This window comes from Podarcis pityusensis (assembly GCF_964106645.2).
Source record: "Podarcis pityusensis genome assembly, chromosome: 4".
Taxonomy (NCBI): domain Eukaryota; kingdom Metazoa; phylum Chordata; class Lepidosauria; order Squamata; family Lacertidae; genus Podarcis; species Podarcis pityusensis.
In genome coordinates, this window is record NC_138027.1 from 75,397,850 (window position 1) to 75,413,461 (window position 15,612).

A 15,612-nucleotide genomic window follows, 5' to 3' on the forward strand; every position below is an offset into this window, starting at 1 on the left:
GCGTGATAAGACACACATGACTCTCCATCCTCCATCCACTTCAATGATAGACTCCAGACAGATAAAACCACTAGAGGGGTCCCCAGAGAAGGGTTAATAAGGAGTGTGGCTTGCAGAGAAAGCATGGTCTGCTCAGTGTTCTGCAGGGACAGATAGAGGTACCAGGTGGGCTGCATTTGACCCCCAATCTTTAGGTTTCCCAATATATGCAGGAAAAGGATGTGAAAACAAGCTGGGAAATATATTTTTTTCTACAGGCTACAAAATACCATGGTGGCGTTTCTATTAAAAAACAGGGGGGTGGGGATGCTCCCCTGTTTCTCTGGAGAAAGAGTCAGACTGGGTTTGTGGAAGGGCCATAGATCAGTGGCAGAGCACCAGGTTTGCAAGGAGAAGGTCCCAGCATTTCCAGGTAGGGCTGGAACCCCAGAAAGCTGCCGCTAGTCAGCATACAGACACTACTGAGCTGGATGTATAAGGTCACTTCCCAAGTTCCAATTTGCTAAGTATTGGTTGCTGCTGTAGCTACCACAGCACAATCTATATCTCCTTCGTGACTATTAAAAACAAAGGGCAACACTGGGTTGTCCAAAAACCAGAACAGCAATGGCACCCTTGCACACATTACAGTGGTACCTCAGGTTACATACGCTTCAGGATACAGACTCCGGTAACCCAGGAATAGTGCTTCAGGTTAAGAGCTTTGCTTCAGGATGAGAACAGAAATCATGCTCAGGCGGTGCGGCAGCAGTAGGAGGCCCCATTAGCTAAAGTGGTGCTTCAGGTTAAGAACAGTTTCAGGTTAAGAACTGACCTCCGGAACAAATTAAGTACTTAACCCGAGGTACCACTGTATATTCTAGCAAACGGGATCTGCAACAACATGGCGTACTCCTGTTTGACTGTTTCATTTAATTTGCCATTTGCTCCTTCATTATATTCCATCCCATTTCCCATTTTCTGTTTCCGCCACCCGCAGAGTCAGTCAGCACAGCATTCCAGGGCCACTAAGCACATTAAGTCCCCATTGGTTTATCATTCTGGCTTAGTTCCTATCCACCCACCCCCGGGCTTTTTGCACTCTTGCAAACCTTTGGGTCTTCTCCTGTCTCCCCTGTTGTGGCAGGTGATGCTTTTCTAGCTACATAAGCAACAATGCTCACAGATAAGAACCAGAAATTCAGGGAACACCGTGTGTGTGTGTTGCAAATAAGGAATGTTGAGCCCAGGTATTTGACCTAAAACTGTTCCCCTGAAGCTGTGTTTATAGCTCCTTATCTTTATTTGAAATCAATACAGTTATTTCAGGAAACTTGCTACTGTACACAAAGAAGGGTTGAGATTCTGCTCAAGTGGATTTTAACAATACTGCTGTGATAGAAGCAGGAGAGGGGGAGGGGGGACCATTGATGGTCGGGAATACAGAGCGAAGAATTTCAGGTGAATTGCTCAGCTTCGATACCTCACTTGCCATAAATTGTAAGATACAAGATTTTGTCCATCTCTTCCCCCAGCCCTCCATTAGTGGATATAGATTCATTCAGCACTAGGTCGATTGATTTCCCCTCAGCCTATTAATCACTCTGGAAAAGTTCCAGCTGTACTTCAAGTCCATGAGACAACACAAGTATTCTAACAGCAGTAATAATTTTGTGGTTCTCATTCTCTTGAGATTGCATCTTCTATCTCCAGCTTTTATTGCAACAAGTCAGAGGTTGGGGAAATAATCAGCAAATATTTAGGTTTCAGTGTCGGTAAAACAAACTACCCCCAAACTGCCATGAGTTGCAATCTGTTGGTGAAAGGAAATCAAAGGGGAAACTGAATGCCTCCATTGTAATTGGGAGTGAAAAGTGAGCAACTTCAATGTAATTAGAGTACAACAATGTATGGAACAAGCTGAAAGGAAGCTGAGGAAGAGATGACCTGTGCCTTACAATGGTCAGAGAAATTTGAAAAATGCTAATACTGAAGCCAGATACTATATGCTGCATTAAGCTTTGAATCTGCAGGCATTTAAACCTATGTTACAATTTAACAACTTTACTAACTCCTTTTTAACAATAAAGAAGAACTATATGATGGGAGAGGTGTCCGCCAGTTATTGATGTAGAGGAGAAAATGGACTGGACCCTAATTATAGGCTGGGATAATTCATAGTTGGGAAGAACAATCAATGCGACTTATTTCTTGTACTTGCTGGGTAGTAAACAGGCTACACTACTGCTGTAACCTGGCCACAACTATGGTAATGGACACAATGAGCATCTCTCCAGTACGTTCCATATTACAGAATCTGGCTTACAAAGTGGCTTATGATATAAACGATTGACATACAATAAAAGCAAGGGCAGAATGAAACAGCCTCTGCTTAGTCAGTGAATGTGGAAGACAAGTGTTTCAAAAGCTAGGCATTTAAAAGGGGGGGGGGGGGAGAGTAAGTTTAAGAAAAGATGGCCCTGAATGGAAAAATGATAAATGGGAGGAGAAGGTGTCATTGGTGTTTGAAGTGTATGTATGATCAACTTAGTTCATTATAAAAATGATGATATTCCTTTTTATTATTGCATGTATTTTATTCTTCAATAATATATGTTGTTGTTGATGATGATGTTTGTTGTGGTGGTGGTGGTGTTTCTCGAGAGACAATGGAGTGCGCCTCGGGGGGGTGTGAAGTCAAACCACTGGGGAATCACAGGGCCTGCTGTGGCTGCAGACACCAGTAATTTGTAACTGCTGCCTCCTCTATTGTTTTTGCTGTGTTAGCAGCACCAAAGTGACCTCCCCGGGGCACAAGCCTGGGCAGTGTGTATGGAAGTCCTGGGCTGCCAAGACAATAAGGCCCCCTGCTCAGCCTCACTGATGTGGTCCAAAGGAAAGTAAAACAATACATTTGGCACCAGCTTGGCTGCAGGAGTTGCCAGAAGGAGGTGTACAAGACACCATCCAACCACCTTAGGGACTGCACACCATATTTATATAGCGTTTTGCAAGGCAGTGGATAGCAAGAGGAAAAAAATAGGTAGATGATAGACAGACAGACAGACACACACACACACAGTTTTGATAGCTTGCCTAAAACTTGAGATGGGGGAGGCACATTTAGTTTTGTGCACTGAAGCAGCACTATCCCAAACTTTGGACTGAATATGTCCTCAGGTGGTGTCTACTAATGGAAAGGAGGACATGTTGAAAGAAGGAGGTTCAGTGCAGACTACAGAATCATCAGGGAAGCAGGTCATCTTATGTTCTGCATAACCATTTCTGTGCTTCCACCTTGCCTTTGGGTGTCACCTACCAAACAATGTAATTGCACAAGCAATGCTAAATTCACTGAGCTCACAGAGATGAACGAGCTTGTGCAACAGCAACCCTTCCTGGCGAACCCTCTCTGCTCCTGCCCACATTCCCTTCCCTTTCTAACGCCATCCAAGTGCTTACTTTACATAATTTATGACAAGCATAGAACTCTCAGCGCATCGCTGTGGAATATACACTTGACCTTATCTCTATTAAGCACATTCAAATCAAGTCTCTTTGTGTTGTACACACAGTACTACAGAGCTGGTCTCTGCACCATTTCTTTCAGGCACAGACATACAGCAATACATAGAAGGCGGCTTTTTAAAAATAATGAGCATCTGCTGTAAAGGGCAATGGCTGCTGAAATCATTAAACGTAATCATTAAACCATCTTCTATTAAAATATTGTTAGCCAATTTTAGATGCATTACTACTAGGACACTATTAATGAAAACTGTCATAGCTAATCTGGGCTTGGAATGCTGAGATTTAAAATATTTTAGCTTGGGAGTTATATCAGCGTGCCCTTAGGGAAGGCTAAGGTTTAGGTGGCAGAGTAACTTTAATGTCCCCTGAAAGGTTTCGACTATATTTTATTAAAACAAGTTAATGGTATTGCTTATGTTAAACATGTCATTTGATGATGATACACAAGTTTAAAAACTTTTAAGTAGCACTCATGTGTGCGCATGAACAGGAGTGGAAGATGGGCTGACATATGGGGAAGTGGGGGTTAACTGTAGTCCCAGCTCCCACAAAACACTGCCCCACTGAAGCTGCTATTTAGTCTTGGAGCGAAAATGCTAGGTATAGTCCTACCTGGTATGATTGTTCAAGTAATCTGAATTCATCATAATATTTTAGCACATACTTACTAAGTGTGTGTGTGAGAGAGAGAGTGCTACTACTTGAAAAGTACTACAACAAAGTTCTTTTTCTTTCACTCACAGCCAGAGTTCCATTTTGAAGCCATGTCTCTAAAGATGGATTTTGGTTGCTTCTTTAGCTTCTATTTATACAATTTCACAATTTCTTTGGCAGAGGCCAAGAGTACATACCAGGGTGTTGCCGTTTATGAACCTCAGGAGATGTGAGAGGCAAACAGACTGGATGAACTTTGGTTACATATTCCAGACAAGCACAATGGCTCTATTTATTCAGACTAAGCTGCTGAATGCAGATGGATTGGCTCTGTGGGCAATAAATTTTCACAGCCACAAAACCTCAGTGGCAACCAACCTGATCCTGCAGAAGGGTGGGGAAACTGCCTACAAGCCTGAGGTTGTAAAAATAAGTTAGATTATTTTTCCACATATGTAAACTAGTCAGTCAAATTCTTTTAACACTGATTGACATGAATTCCACAACTGGCTTCAGTGGCTTACTTCTTCCCTATAGAGTTCTACTTTCTTCTATAAAATGTTCTATCCTAAAATGATAGGAAGCAAAGTAGAAAGGAGGAAGGAAAGGAAGGAGGGATATTTGCATAATAGTTAGCAATCACTGTTTAATATAATACACCCAAGACTGATTTAAACGGCCCAGTGACCTCTATACTGAAGAACAGAGAATCGAAATATGGATATTTCATGTGTCATTCCACACTTCAGGGGAACCAAGAGGCAATAATCATGACAACTGAACAATCTTAAGTATGATTTTAACATCTCCATGACACAAAGCTTCAGACATTTTCTGAAAGGATGATGGCAGAATTATTGCTCTATGTATTATAAATCAAAGGGAATTGGGTCGTTTTAACTTGCAGATTTATGTTAACTACCAAGCGGTCTGCTAATTGTGAGCTCTTCAGATATTGATTGGGGATCAAAAAGGTAAGTTCTTCTCCAAAGTCGGTGGAATTAAATAGGCAAGCAGGAAAAATTTCTATCCCCACATTAGCTCTTCTGATCACTGCCTATAAAATTTTAACTATGATTTTAACTCGATAAATGATGAGGAGCAAAGGAGGAAAATACATTTAGGTAATTAAAATTAAGGATCTATCTAATGTGTGTGGCTAATTAATTACAGCAAGCTTCTTGACACATGATCAGCTCAACTTTGTTCTCCTCTTCCTCCCCCTTCATAGCTTCTTCTCTAACTCTTAAGCTTATTTATTTAACGTAACACATTGAGAGCATTTTCATGCTACCACACAATCTCTGCTCTTGTAGCCATACACTTTCATTGGAAAATCCCATGTTACTGTCTGGGCTTGTTCCCATGGGACATCCTACAGTGCTTTTATTTCTAGGATGAAAGAGAGGCAGAGGCTATGAGGAAATATCATTTCCTCTTTAGCACTTTAACACTTTAACAACTGGTTGCCCTCCACTTGTTTTGGATGACAACTCCCATCCACTGCAGCCAGTACAGCCATGGCTGGAGCAAAACCTCTTCACTAGATTTAGGACAATTCCCCCATTTTACTTCAGCCCTATATGACACAGCCATCACTGCTCAGAGGACTGCCCTGACTCCCAGGAGAAAGTCTTATGAGCGGGGAGAAGGGAAAGGTCAGCTGCCTTCTAGTTGCACCACCACTGGATACCATCCAAGAGCTATAATTCTATACACATTATTAACTTGATCCTCAGCTTTGTATGAAATGTTTCTTATGAAATATTTAAATGAGTTATGACATTGTCAGCATACCTCTATCATTAGATCATGCAATTTTTATATTAATAAAAACCTTTAGTTTTGTTACCTGGTCGTTCTCCTCTTCATCACTGCTCAACTTGAGGTCATCTTCTAACATCCTGGAAAGAGAAAACAACAAATGACCTACATTTAAGTCCAATAAAAAATTCAGATATAGTTTAGATAATAAAAGCCTCTTAATTATGTGGCACTATGATGTAAGAAGAACGTTGGTGAATCGGACCAAATGCACACATGGATCTGGCTTCAAGGATGACACCGCGTGGGTGGTGGAGGGCACCCAGATCCTGGTTTCACCAGGCCAAGGCCTGGTCAATAACACCAACCAACCAACCAACCTACCGTCTGTTCACTCAGCTTTCCTGTACAAAGGGAGGCAGGTCTTTCCGGGAACAGAAACGCGATGGGTGCCACTGCCAAGTATATTAGAGGGAAGGATCAATATTGGAGGGAAGCAGAGGAAGAGGCGGGAGTATGAGGCCTGCGAGGATGCTACCTGGCAGGGCTAGCATATCAGGCAAAATAGCATGGGGTGTGGGGGAACTGATCGCATGAGTTGCCCAAGGAAACAGCTGGTTGTCTCACGCAGGAGCCAGGCTATCGGTTCATGCAGTGCTTCTCCTGACTGGCTCAGGAATCTGTGAGGGAAGGGTTTTTCACCTTTTCTAATGTATAAATCATCATCCATAGTGATACTTATAGGTCTCTCTTTCCCCCCACAAAAGTGACTCAAAGCGACTTACAGAAACATCATCAAAAGCCAGTATAGAAACAAGAACAAAGCAGAAACCTGAAGCGCTCCTCCACAATATGCAGAGATCCCACTCAACACACACAAGCTGCTCTAGTGGCCCCTCCTACAACCCCTGTTTTGAGACTGGAGACAGGTGTGTAAAGGATTGTGTGTGAAGTTCCTCCCATTCCCATTTCAGCAGCTGTACTGTCTGGATGAAAAGTGAAATTCCCCCAGAGCATCATTGAAAGGCAACAAACTATGTTGTCATTTGGGAGAGCTGCGATCCTACTTCTGAGGCTGCTGGACCAGCATTTGAAAGTCCCATTGTTCTAGGCGCATTTTGCGACAGGTAATTTCATTAATACAAGAATTTTTCGGACCTCTGGGAGCAGTACTGCACTTAAGATTTCAGATTAAAACAAGCGTAAGATTTTAGCTGCAGTTCATTCATTTTCAGCTTTGTATTCTTGTTGTAAAAAAGCGCGCCTAGACATTCCGTTGTGGCGCCCATAACTTAGGTTTAAGGTGCCATTTAGCACCTAAGTTTTCATATCTCAGTTTCTAACACTGTGCTGGACATATTATTCCCTTCTTTCCAGGCCTGTGTCACTCTGCTTTCTACACAGGCCCTATCTCCACTAGGATCACGACAGAGTGCCATCCTGTGGACACCAGAAGCAACTAGAAAAAGTTCGCTGCGTGCTAAAGATTCATCAATGAGACTTGCTTCCACTGAGGAGAGGGGAAATGCTGTTACACTTGAATAGCAATCAGACCTCAACACTGCAAATTTACCCCAAATGGTATGCAAAGTAGTGGCTAGGAAATATAATTTCTACTTAGTAGAAATTCACATAACAGACAAGAAAAAAGTACAATGCTTGACAACTCTGCATGAAGTCAATTTTTTTGGTCACTGCTATCATTTATCTCTTAAGTCCAGAAGTGTGACTCTGTCACAATCCAACTTGGAGGCAATTAACACTTCACACAGCATCAGGGGTCCTCAAAGTGTCTAACTACACAGTAGTCATGTGCTTCCTGTGCTCCCAAGTATTTTGAAGTGTATCTCCTCTTGGTGCTTAACCAAAGTTAACTGCTTGAGGTATTGGCTTGATGACTGGGTAGAGAGCCTTCTGAGTGACAGAATCATGTTTCTGGAATGTTCTCCTCAGGAAAGCGTACCTGGCATCTGCACTGTCATATTCTCAGCGCCAGACAAAGACCTTTTTGTTATCCCAGGCTTCTTAAGAATGCTTGACCCTGATCTGGTATATTTTTATTTGAAAGGTGAAATAAAATCTATTAAACTTGAAGCAGCAGACAAGTACCAGAATTCCTATGAAGCTGCTTGGCATGAATTGAAAATAGAAAACAGAGGGTAAGTGATAATATTTGTAATTCTCCTAGAATCACAAACAGGTGGCAAACTGGGTCATGTGTTTCTTTAATAATAATAATAAATCAGTTCAAAGGAATATCCCATTAGTTGGGATCCCATTATTCTTTGAGAGAATTTGCATGCATTCTGACTGTCAGTCAAATCAGCTAACATCAATAAATATTGACTGGAAAACATGCAGAGTCTGGTTTTTTTATTTGTGCAAAATGAACCATCTACTGCAAACTCCAGGAAAAGGCATACCTCTGAAAAATATGTGCTAAGATTAATCTATTGAAACACACAGATAAAAGATATCTAACTATCAAAACATAAATACTTCATGAATAATGGGTGGACACATGTTTCAATCAGTGTTAATGAAGTGAAATTTACTGCTCTTATCCTCTTCCCATCACATAACAGATGGTTAACCTTGCCTAATGCATATCTACATCCAAAGCATGAATTTCATTTAGGACAATCTGCTAACACAGTATCAACGAAGCTGCCATTTTAAACAAGCTGTTGTGGCAACTCTATCACTGAAACTGTTCCACATGCTAAAAATCTAATGTACAATTTTGCTGCTGTGTTTTTGAAAACCACAACACTTATTTGTTTAGAAGGAAACAGAAAAAAACCCAGAAGATTGTTGCTAACATAGGAACAGAGGCGGAGCTAGCTGCTCTGGAACCCATGCTGTGCACCTGGGTTGGGGGGAGCATCCCAGGCGGTGCGATGAGTGTCCCGGTGGGGCGCCACCAGCAGTGAGCATCCCAGGGGGAGGAGCAAGTGGCCCATGGGAGGTGGAACGAGCCGCCCATGGCAGGCTGTTTCCTGGGCGGGCGGGGGGGGGGGAGGGGAGGGAGCTCTGCTGCTTTGCCAGCATGCCTTCCTCCCTTCCCTCTTCCTTTTGACAGCTTGGAGGAGGCTCCCCCCCCAGGAAGCAGACCAGGAGCGGGGGCAATGGCACACCACCCACCCGCGACTCCCAAGCCTCCCCTGAGCTGTCAAAACGAAGGGGGAAGGCCGCCGTCAAGTTGGGGCAGCTCCGCCCTTTCCCCCGACGGCTCGGGGTAGGCTTGGGAGTCATGGGCGGGTGGTGCACCAAATGTCACTCCCCTCAGCGGTGACACCCAGGGTGGACTGCACCCACCCACCCCGTTCTTCTGCCCCTGCATAGGAAGGTGAACGATTAAAAAAACCAAAACGCAATTTGCAAATATTTCAGTGGAGCCCACTAGGATGTCTCTAGAAACCTTCTATTGTGCATTAGAGTACAAGTGGGGCCTGCAGCAAATGCTGACATGGAGTATTCCTATTCAGTTCTTCCAGCCATGCCATTCTACAGGATACTCCATTCCATTCCACCAGCTGCATCAGTAGATCATCATCCTGGGTTCACTGACTGTATACAGGTGCTCATGACTTTTTGTTATACAGTGGTACCTCGGGTTACAGACACTTCAGGTTACGGACTCCGCTAACCCAGAAATAGTACTTCGGGTTACGATCTTTGCTTCAGGATGAGAACAGAAATCATGCGGCGGGGCGGCGGCAGCGGGAGGCCCCATTAGCTAAAGTGGTACCTCATGTTAAGAACAGTTTCAGGTTAAGAATGGACCTCCAGAATGAATTAAGTTCTTAACCCGAGGTAGCACTGTATTTTTAAAAATCCTCCTACTTCCCATGTGAATTAAGACCCTCCCACTTTTTTTTATAACACTTTGCAGCGGCATGGCATTATAAGCAATATTCTTCTTTCTTCTTTCTTTGTCGATCACTCCTAGCCGAGTAAGATTGTCTTCCATGAACACGGTCTTAACAGTGAGTCCGTAAGTGACTGTGGAGGCCAATTCTGAATCCACACGTCCTTCTACAGTGGGGACATAAGTTTCCGGGCGGGTGCTGATCATGGTGAGTGGTTTGCCAAACGTGCCTTCCTCTTAGCTCATTTCTCCTTTCCGTCCTGAGTTTGTACTTCTTCACAGTCCGCAGCACCTTTAGTAAAGGCTGTTTTCCAGTTGAAGCACTCGCAGGCCAGTGTTTCCCATGGGATGGCATTATTTAAAAAGGGAGATACAATTCTGCATTCCACATTATGCCTCATGAATGGCAACAGCATTTGCCAATAATACTAGTACAGTGATGGGCCACAAATGAAAAGGGTTTCAGTGTGGATTGCAGGTGAGTTTGGTTGCTTGTTTTGCTCTTTCACCAAGGGTCCTTCAAATATGCTGGTGTCTCTCCTCTTGCTGTTTTGGATACGTAAGAAAGGCAGACGAAGAAAGAGTGGGTGACCTGCAACAGAGTGTTGCAGTGTGAGGGCGTGTGTTCAGGAATCCAGTTAGTGGCTCCATTCCACACCTCCAGTTTGTTTGTTTACCCCTGGAAGCCTTAGGGGGCAATTCTATGGCAAGATCCAGTGAGATGAGCATCTTAGGATGCAGTGGGACTTAGACTGGAATGGATCCTAAACCAGTTTAACTGGATTGTGTTACCTGGCATAGAACAATATTTTAAAGGCTTGTTTTCCCTCTGCTGAGAAGCAGCAGTAGCCCTGCTGCTGAATGGAATGTGAATCTGGTGTAACTTTATGATGGTTTAATTTACCCTGGCTAGCTTTACAACAGCTTCTTGTGCTCAGGATTGCTCCCTTATTTATACCTCTTAACTTGAGTTTCTGGATGGTTCTACTTTGGTTATGCAAGGACTGGAGAACTGAGTTTCTTATTAGTACATAAAATGATGGCACATAAAATAGTACAGAATAGTAAGTTAAAGCACATATTTGTATTCCTAAATTCCAGTACTAAAAACCACAAATGAATACTGCAAATGCTAATTAAAATAGTACAGACATGGTATAGCCCACCACATTGACATTGCTGTAAAGTAAATATAGCAATGCAAGATTTAATTACCAAACATAAAAGCAAAATTGTTGAAAAACTAAGCTGCAATCCACTGTAACAAAATTAGCAATCTCAGTAAAGAGAAATAAATAGCTGCAATTTTCCACCTGGGTAGAATCCATCTTCACAGTTCTGCTTTTCCTTTCCAAGCCATTAAGGGTTGGTAAATGAACTGTTACATTCCTGTCATGTTGATTATATCCAATGTATTGACTGTGTTTTGAAATGCAACGCTGAATAAGAGCCTGCCTACATGTTACACTCTCTATGTCAGAAAAGTCCTACTTTGTGAGAGGTTGTGCATGTTGGGAATTCTGAGACTACTCCACTAACAGGCAGAGAAAGCTGGAGGTGACAGAAATCACACACACTCAAGCACACAGGAAGAAGAAGCTGTTGGAACTAATTGTCCCCTGGGAGTTGGAAAGAAACTGGGAATATGACCCACCATTACGCGGAAGCAGAGGTGGGGGGGGGGGAGCAGGAAAAGAGGCCAACAGTGGTTTCCACTTAACGTGCATTTACCTATCCCTCCCCAACCCCAGGAGCCTTCAGAATTTTCTACAGGCAGAGGTTGGCTGCACAGAGCTGCTTTTCATGTGGTGAGTAGACTGTGTAGTCAAGCTCTGACCGAGTAGACACATTATCAGAATATGAAATTAGCGATGGAGCTGGGATTTCAGAAATGGGTTGAGCTAGACTTCCTCCCCTCTGAATATTGGCTTGTCTCGAAATGCCTCAGGGTTTTCAAAACTGGGGGGAGGGATTTCTCCACTTCAACTTTTAGGATCCCATTCCTGATTCTAGAAAGTGTAGTTTTTAATTTATCCCAACTCACCTACCAGCTACACTTCCCAGACTTCTCGGCCGTAATAACACAGGCTCTAAGTTGATTCAGAGATCTTCACTGAAAAATGAGGAGCAGCTTAGAAACAGCACTTGGTTTTCACCAGCCCTTTCCTTGTCTTTGCTTTCTTCTGTCCTCACAACTTGGTAAGTTTAGGTAAAGAGGTGGGAGAAGGGGAAGGATAAATGGCTGGTGAAAGGGCTGGCTTTCTGGGCATTGCCAATTTTGTTGTTGTTGTTTTGAAGGGAAAACCCTTGCATTCTGAGCTGCTCCAAAAATCTGTTCACCTTCTCTGGTGGGCCTTATTGTGGGACTGTGTTCACCTTGCCTGCCAAGATCTGACGGGGAAGCCCGGGGGATAGTTCCCTAGGCTTTCTGCCTGGGAAATGGATCCCACCCGCTTGCCCAGCATATAGAGGGGGCCCGTGGTTTGCTCTGCAACCACTTTTTGTCGCATTAACAACAGGATGGTCAGTTGTCCAGGGTTCTCCTTAGGCCCCAAAGCCTTACCACCAGGAAATTCCCAGCATAAAGATTCCTTGAAATAGTAGCTTGCCAGGGACTCTGGATCTTTACTAAGGGTTCAGAAGTCCTGGCAATTTAACACTTCCATTTCTGTGCTGGGGTTTGGAGTGGGAGGAGAATGATTAAACAACAACAACTTTCAACAAAATTTGCATCTCCACTGTAGTTTTCACTGTGTACCGCTCTCACCCAGCATGTGATCTTAAAGAAGAAGAGTTTGGATTTGATGTTGTTGTTGTTTAGTCATGTCTGACTCTTCGTGATCCCATGGACCAGAGCACGCCAGGCACTCCTGTCTTCCACTGCCTCCCGCAGTTTGGTCAAACTCATGCTGGTAGCTTCGAGAACACTGTCCAACCATCTCATCCTCTGTCGTCCCCTTCTCCTTGTGCCCTCAATCTATCCCACTTTATCACTACCCGAAGGAGTCTCAAAGCGGCTAACAATCTCCTTTCCCTTCCTCCCCCACAACAAACACTCTATGAGGTGAGTGAGGCTGAGAGACTTCAAAGAAGTGTGACTAGCCCAAGGTCACCCAGCAGCTGCATGTGGAGGGGCAGAGTCGCGAACCCGGTTCACCAGATTACAAGTCTACCACTGTTAACCACTACATCACACTGGCTCTCAACTAAAACCAAGTAAGGCCTCAGTGCAGAAACTTTCTAAAAAGAAACAAAATAGAACCCAACCTTTCTCAAAACATTGCTAAAAAGGACAAAATAATTATAATACAGTTCCACAACACTTGTCTACATCCTTGGTGGTAGATAGTGCAAAATAATTTCTTAAATATGACAGGTTTACTGTCCAAAGCTTGAAAGAGATCTACAACATAATCCCACTTTAGGATCAAAGAGGCCACATAAAAATGAGAGCATGTATGAAAATGAAAGAACGATGGTCACTTACCAGAAGATTATTTCTCTGCACTGGCCTAAACATTCCCATCAGTCAAGGAGCCTGCCAAAGTTTCAGGACTAATCACTTACCACAGCAGGAAGAAACAGGTTTAAGCAATAAAGTGTCCAAGGGAGCTACTCAGTTTACCTAGTCACATCTTGCTTCCTACGATTCCATTGAGTCCATTCTGGTTGCTAGTGATTAACAGCTATTTTGGTAAGTTTATACTCCTTCAATTTCTGGTAACAGCCTGCTGCTGCCTTTTGAAAATATTACTTAATTTTTAAACATAAACGGCGTAATATGTGGTGATATATTATTTCCGTGGTGTTAACACTCTACAAATTGCCTACCAGCTTGCTGAAAGTGCAGTATCCCCCTTCCTGTCAAGTTAATTGCAAAGCCTTTCTCTTTCTTTCCTCAAAATAATTTGCTTCCTCAGCTATTTTGACGGGTTTACACTTTTACCTTGGATATGGCAAAGCAAAATTAAGAGATCTGAACAGTTATATAGAGTACTACATATCATTTGTAGAATATCCATGGGGCTGTATCCATACTAAGTTCCTGTTGAACTTGGGTCCTGCTGAATTCAACAGGTTAGGTCAGCATGGTGATTTACACCTGATTTATTTCAATGGGAACTGAACACAAATGAGTTAGTCTGGATCCAACCCCATAGTGCGTCTCATAGCAAAATAAGAGACAGAACTATTCCTATTCCAAAAAGTCTATAGCATAGGGCAACATTTCCCAACTTGATGCTCATATTTTATTTCATTGCAGCTCCCATTAGCCCCTGCCAGCATGGCAAATGGTTGTGGATGCTGGTAGCTGTAATAGAAAGCATCTGGAGGGCATCAGGTTGGAGAACACTGGTGTAGAATTATTGGGGGAGGGAGTTAAAACAGGAAATGAGAGGGGAAAGGCACAATATGTTTGCTGGAATAAGTTGTAGAGTTTATGAACAGGGCAAAAGAGAAGTCAAGAGAAATTTTGTAGGCCTTTGAGAAATTTGGCACAGTTTAGGGGGACAGCTTTTGATATTAGATGTGGCTGGCTGAATAATGTGGGACATCCTCAGAGATTATAACGTAGGAAAACTGCTCAGAGGCTTTTTGTCAATTAAGCAGTATATAAATCTTGTCAAACAAATCAGAAGAACAAAGGTCCCAGGCAAAGATGAATTGAAAAAGATAACAGCCGAAAAATAGTGTGAGGCATATCTGTTGAGATTCTTGAGACCAGGAACAAGGTGTTTGTGCTGAATGAAAGGGATGAGGAGAGTCTGTGGAATAATCTTAAAAGAAGCATGATGCAATCAAAATATAATGGTTTTAGCAGCTGTGTTTGAAGAGAGATCAGACAAAAGAGGATGGGGGATGAGAGAGAGAGATGTAGAAGTCTGGGCAGGAGATGATCTGAGCATAAATCAGGGGCTTTGCTGTTGGAATGATGAAAAAGAGCAGGTTCTGTGGTACCTTTAAGAAAGGGATTTGCTTTTTCTCTGGAAAACACCATGGATATTATATACATTAAAAATAGTATTTCAGATTAAGACCTAAAGCTCAAGTTTTATTCAGTTTGTGTTAGGGCCAAAAAGACTCATTAATTTGAAGGATCAATTCATTAATTCGTCAGATTTAAAACTGTGGCTCTTTAATCAGATCTTAATTGAACCCCTCCCCTATGAAAGGGTTTAAGCACTGAGGTCATTGTGAACATCCTGTTAAAGATTCTTGATTCAAGCAAATTCATTTAGAGAGTTTTCTAAACAACCAATTAATTCTGTATGATACATTTCAGAGGTAATGTTATAGTTGCTGCATCAAGAGACTGCAATAAACAAGCTAATTAGCTGACATTTAAAACAAGATATTGATTCTGTGAAATTCTTATGTTTAATTGGTTATGTGCTGTACTTCAGCCTAATTAGTTATAAAAGAAAGTAAAAAAATCACTAGTTTTGAGTTTTATATGTGCTATTTTTTCTGCTGTAAATAAGTGGTTCTTTGAAAAACATGAGTGATTATACATTATGCAATCAGTAAAAGTTAACAGCTGAAAAATATCCATATGATGCATTTATTCTACATTATTAGTTGACGAAACAGAAAACTTTGTTACAAGAAAACCAATTTCCTACTATGTGATTTCATACAACAAATAGCAGCCTTTCAGTGAGATTTTCCCTGGAACTGAGGTTCATAGTAAAAGGTCATCTTACCTCCCTATGTGCCATGGTCTTGAACCTGATTTATAGTTAACATCACATGTAATGATGTCAGGATCTTTAACTTCAGATCAGAGAAACCTGCTGTTTAGGGGAGCCAAC

The 15,612-nt window shown here is 42.4% G+C and overlaps 1 protein-coding gene across 8 annotated transcripts in view; it reads right to left on the reverse strand.

Moving 5' to 3' along the window:
* The window catches only part of AFF3 (ALF transcription elongation factor 3), a 243,119-nt gene that overhangs the window by 62,411 nt on the left and 165,096 nt on the right, over positions 1–15,612 (reverse strand). For all 8 annotated transcript variants that reach the window (XM_081002935.1, XM_081002932.1, XM_081002933.1 and 5 more), the window contains one exon: positions 6,017–6,068. In XM_081002935.1, the coding sequence (XP_080859061.1) occupies positions 6,017–6,068 (52 nt within the window). The remainder of the gene's footprint in view (positions 1–6,016; positions 6,069–15,612) is intronic.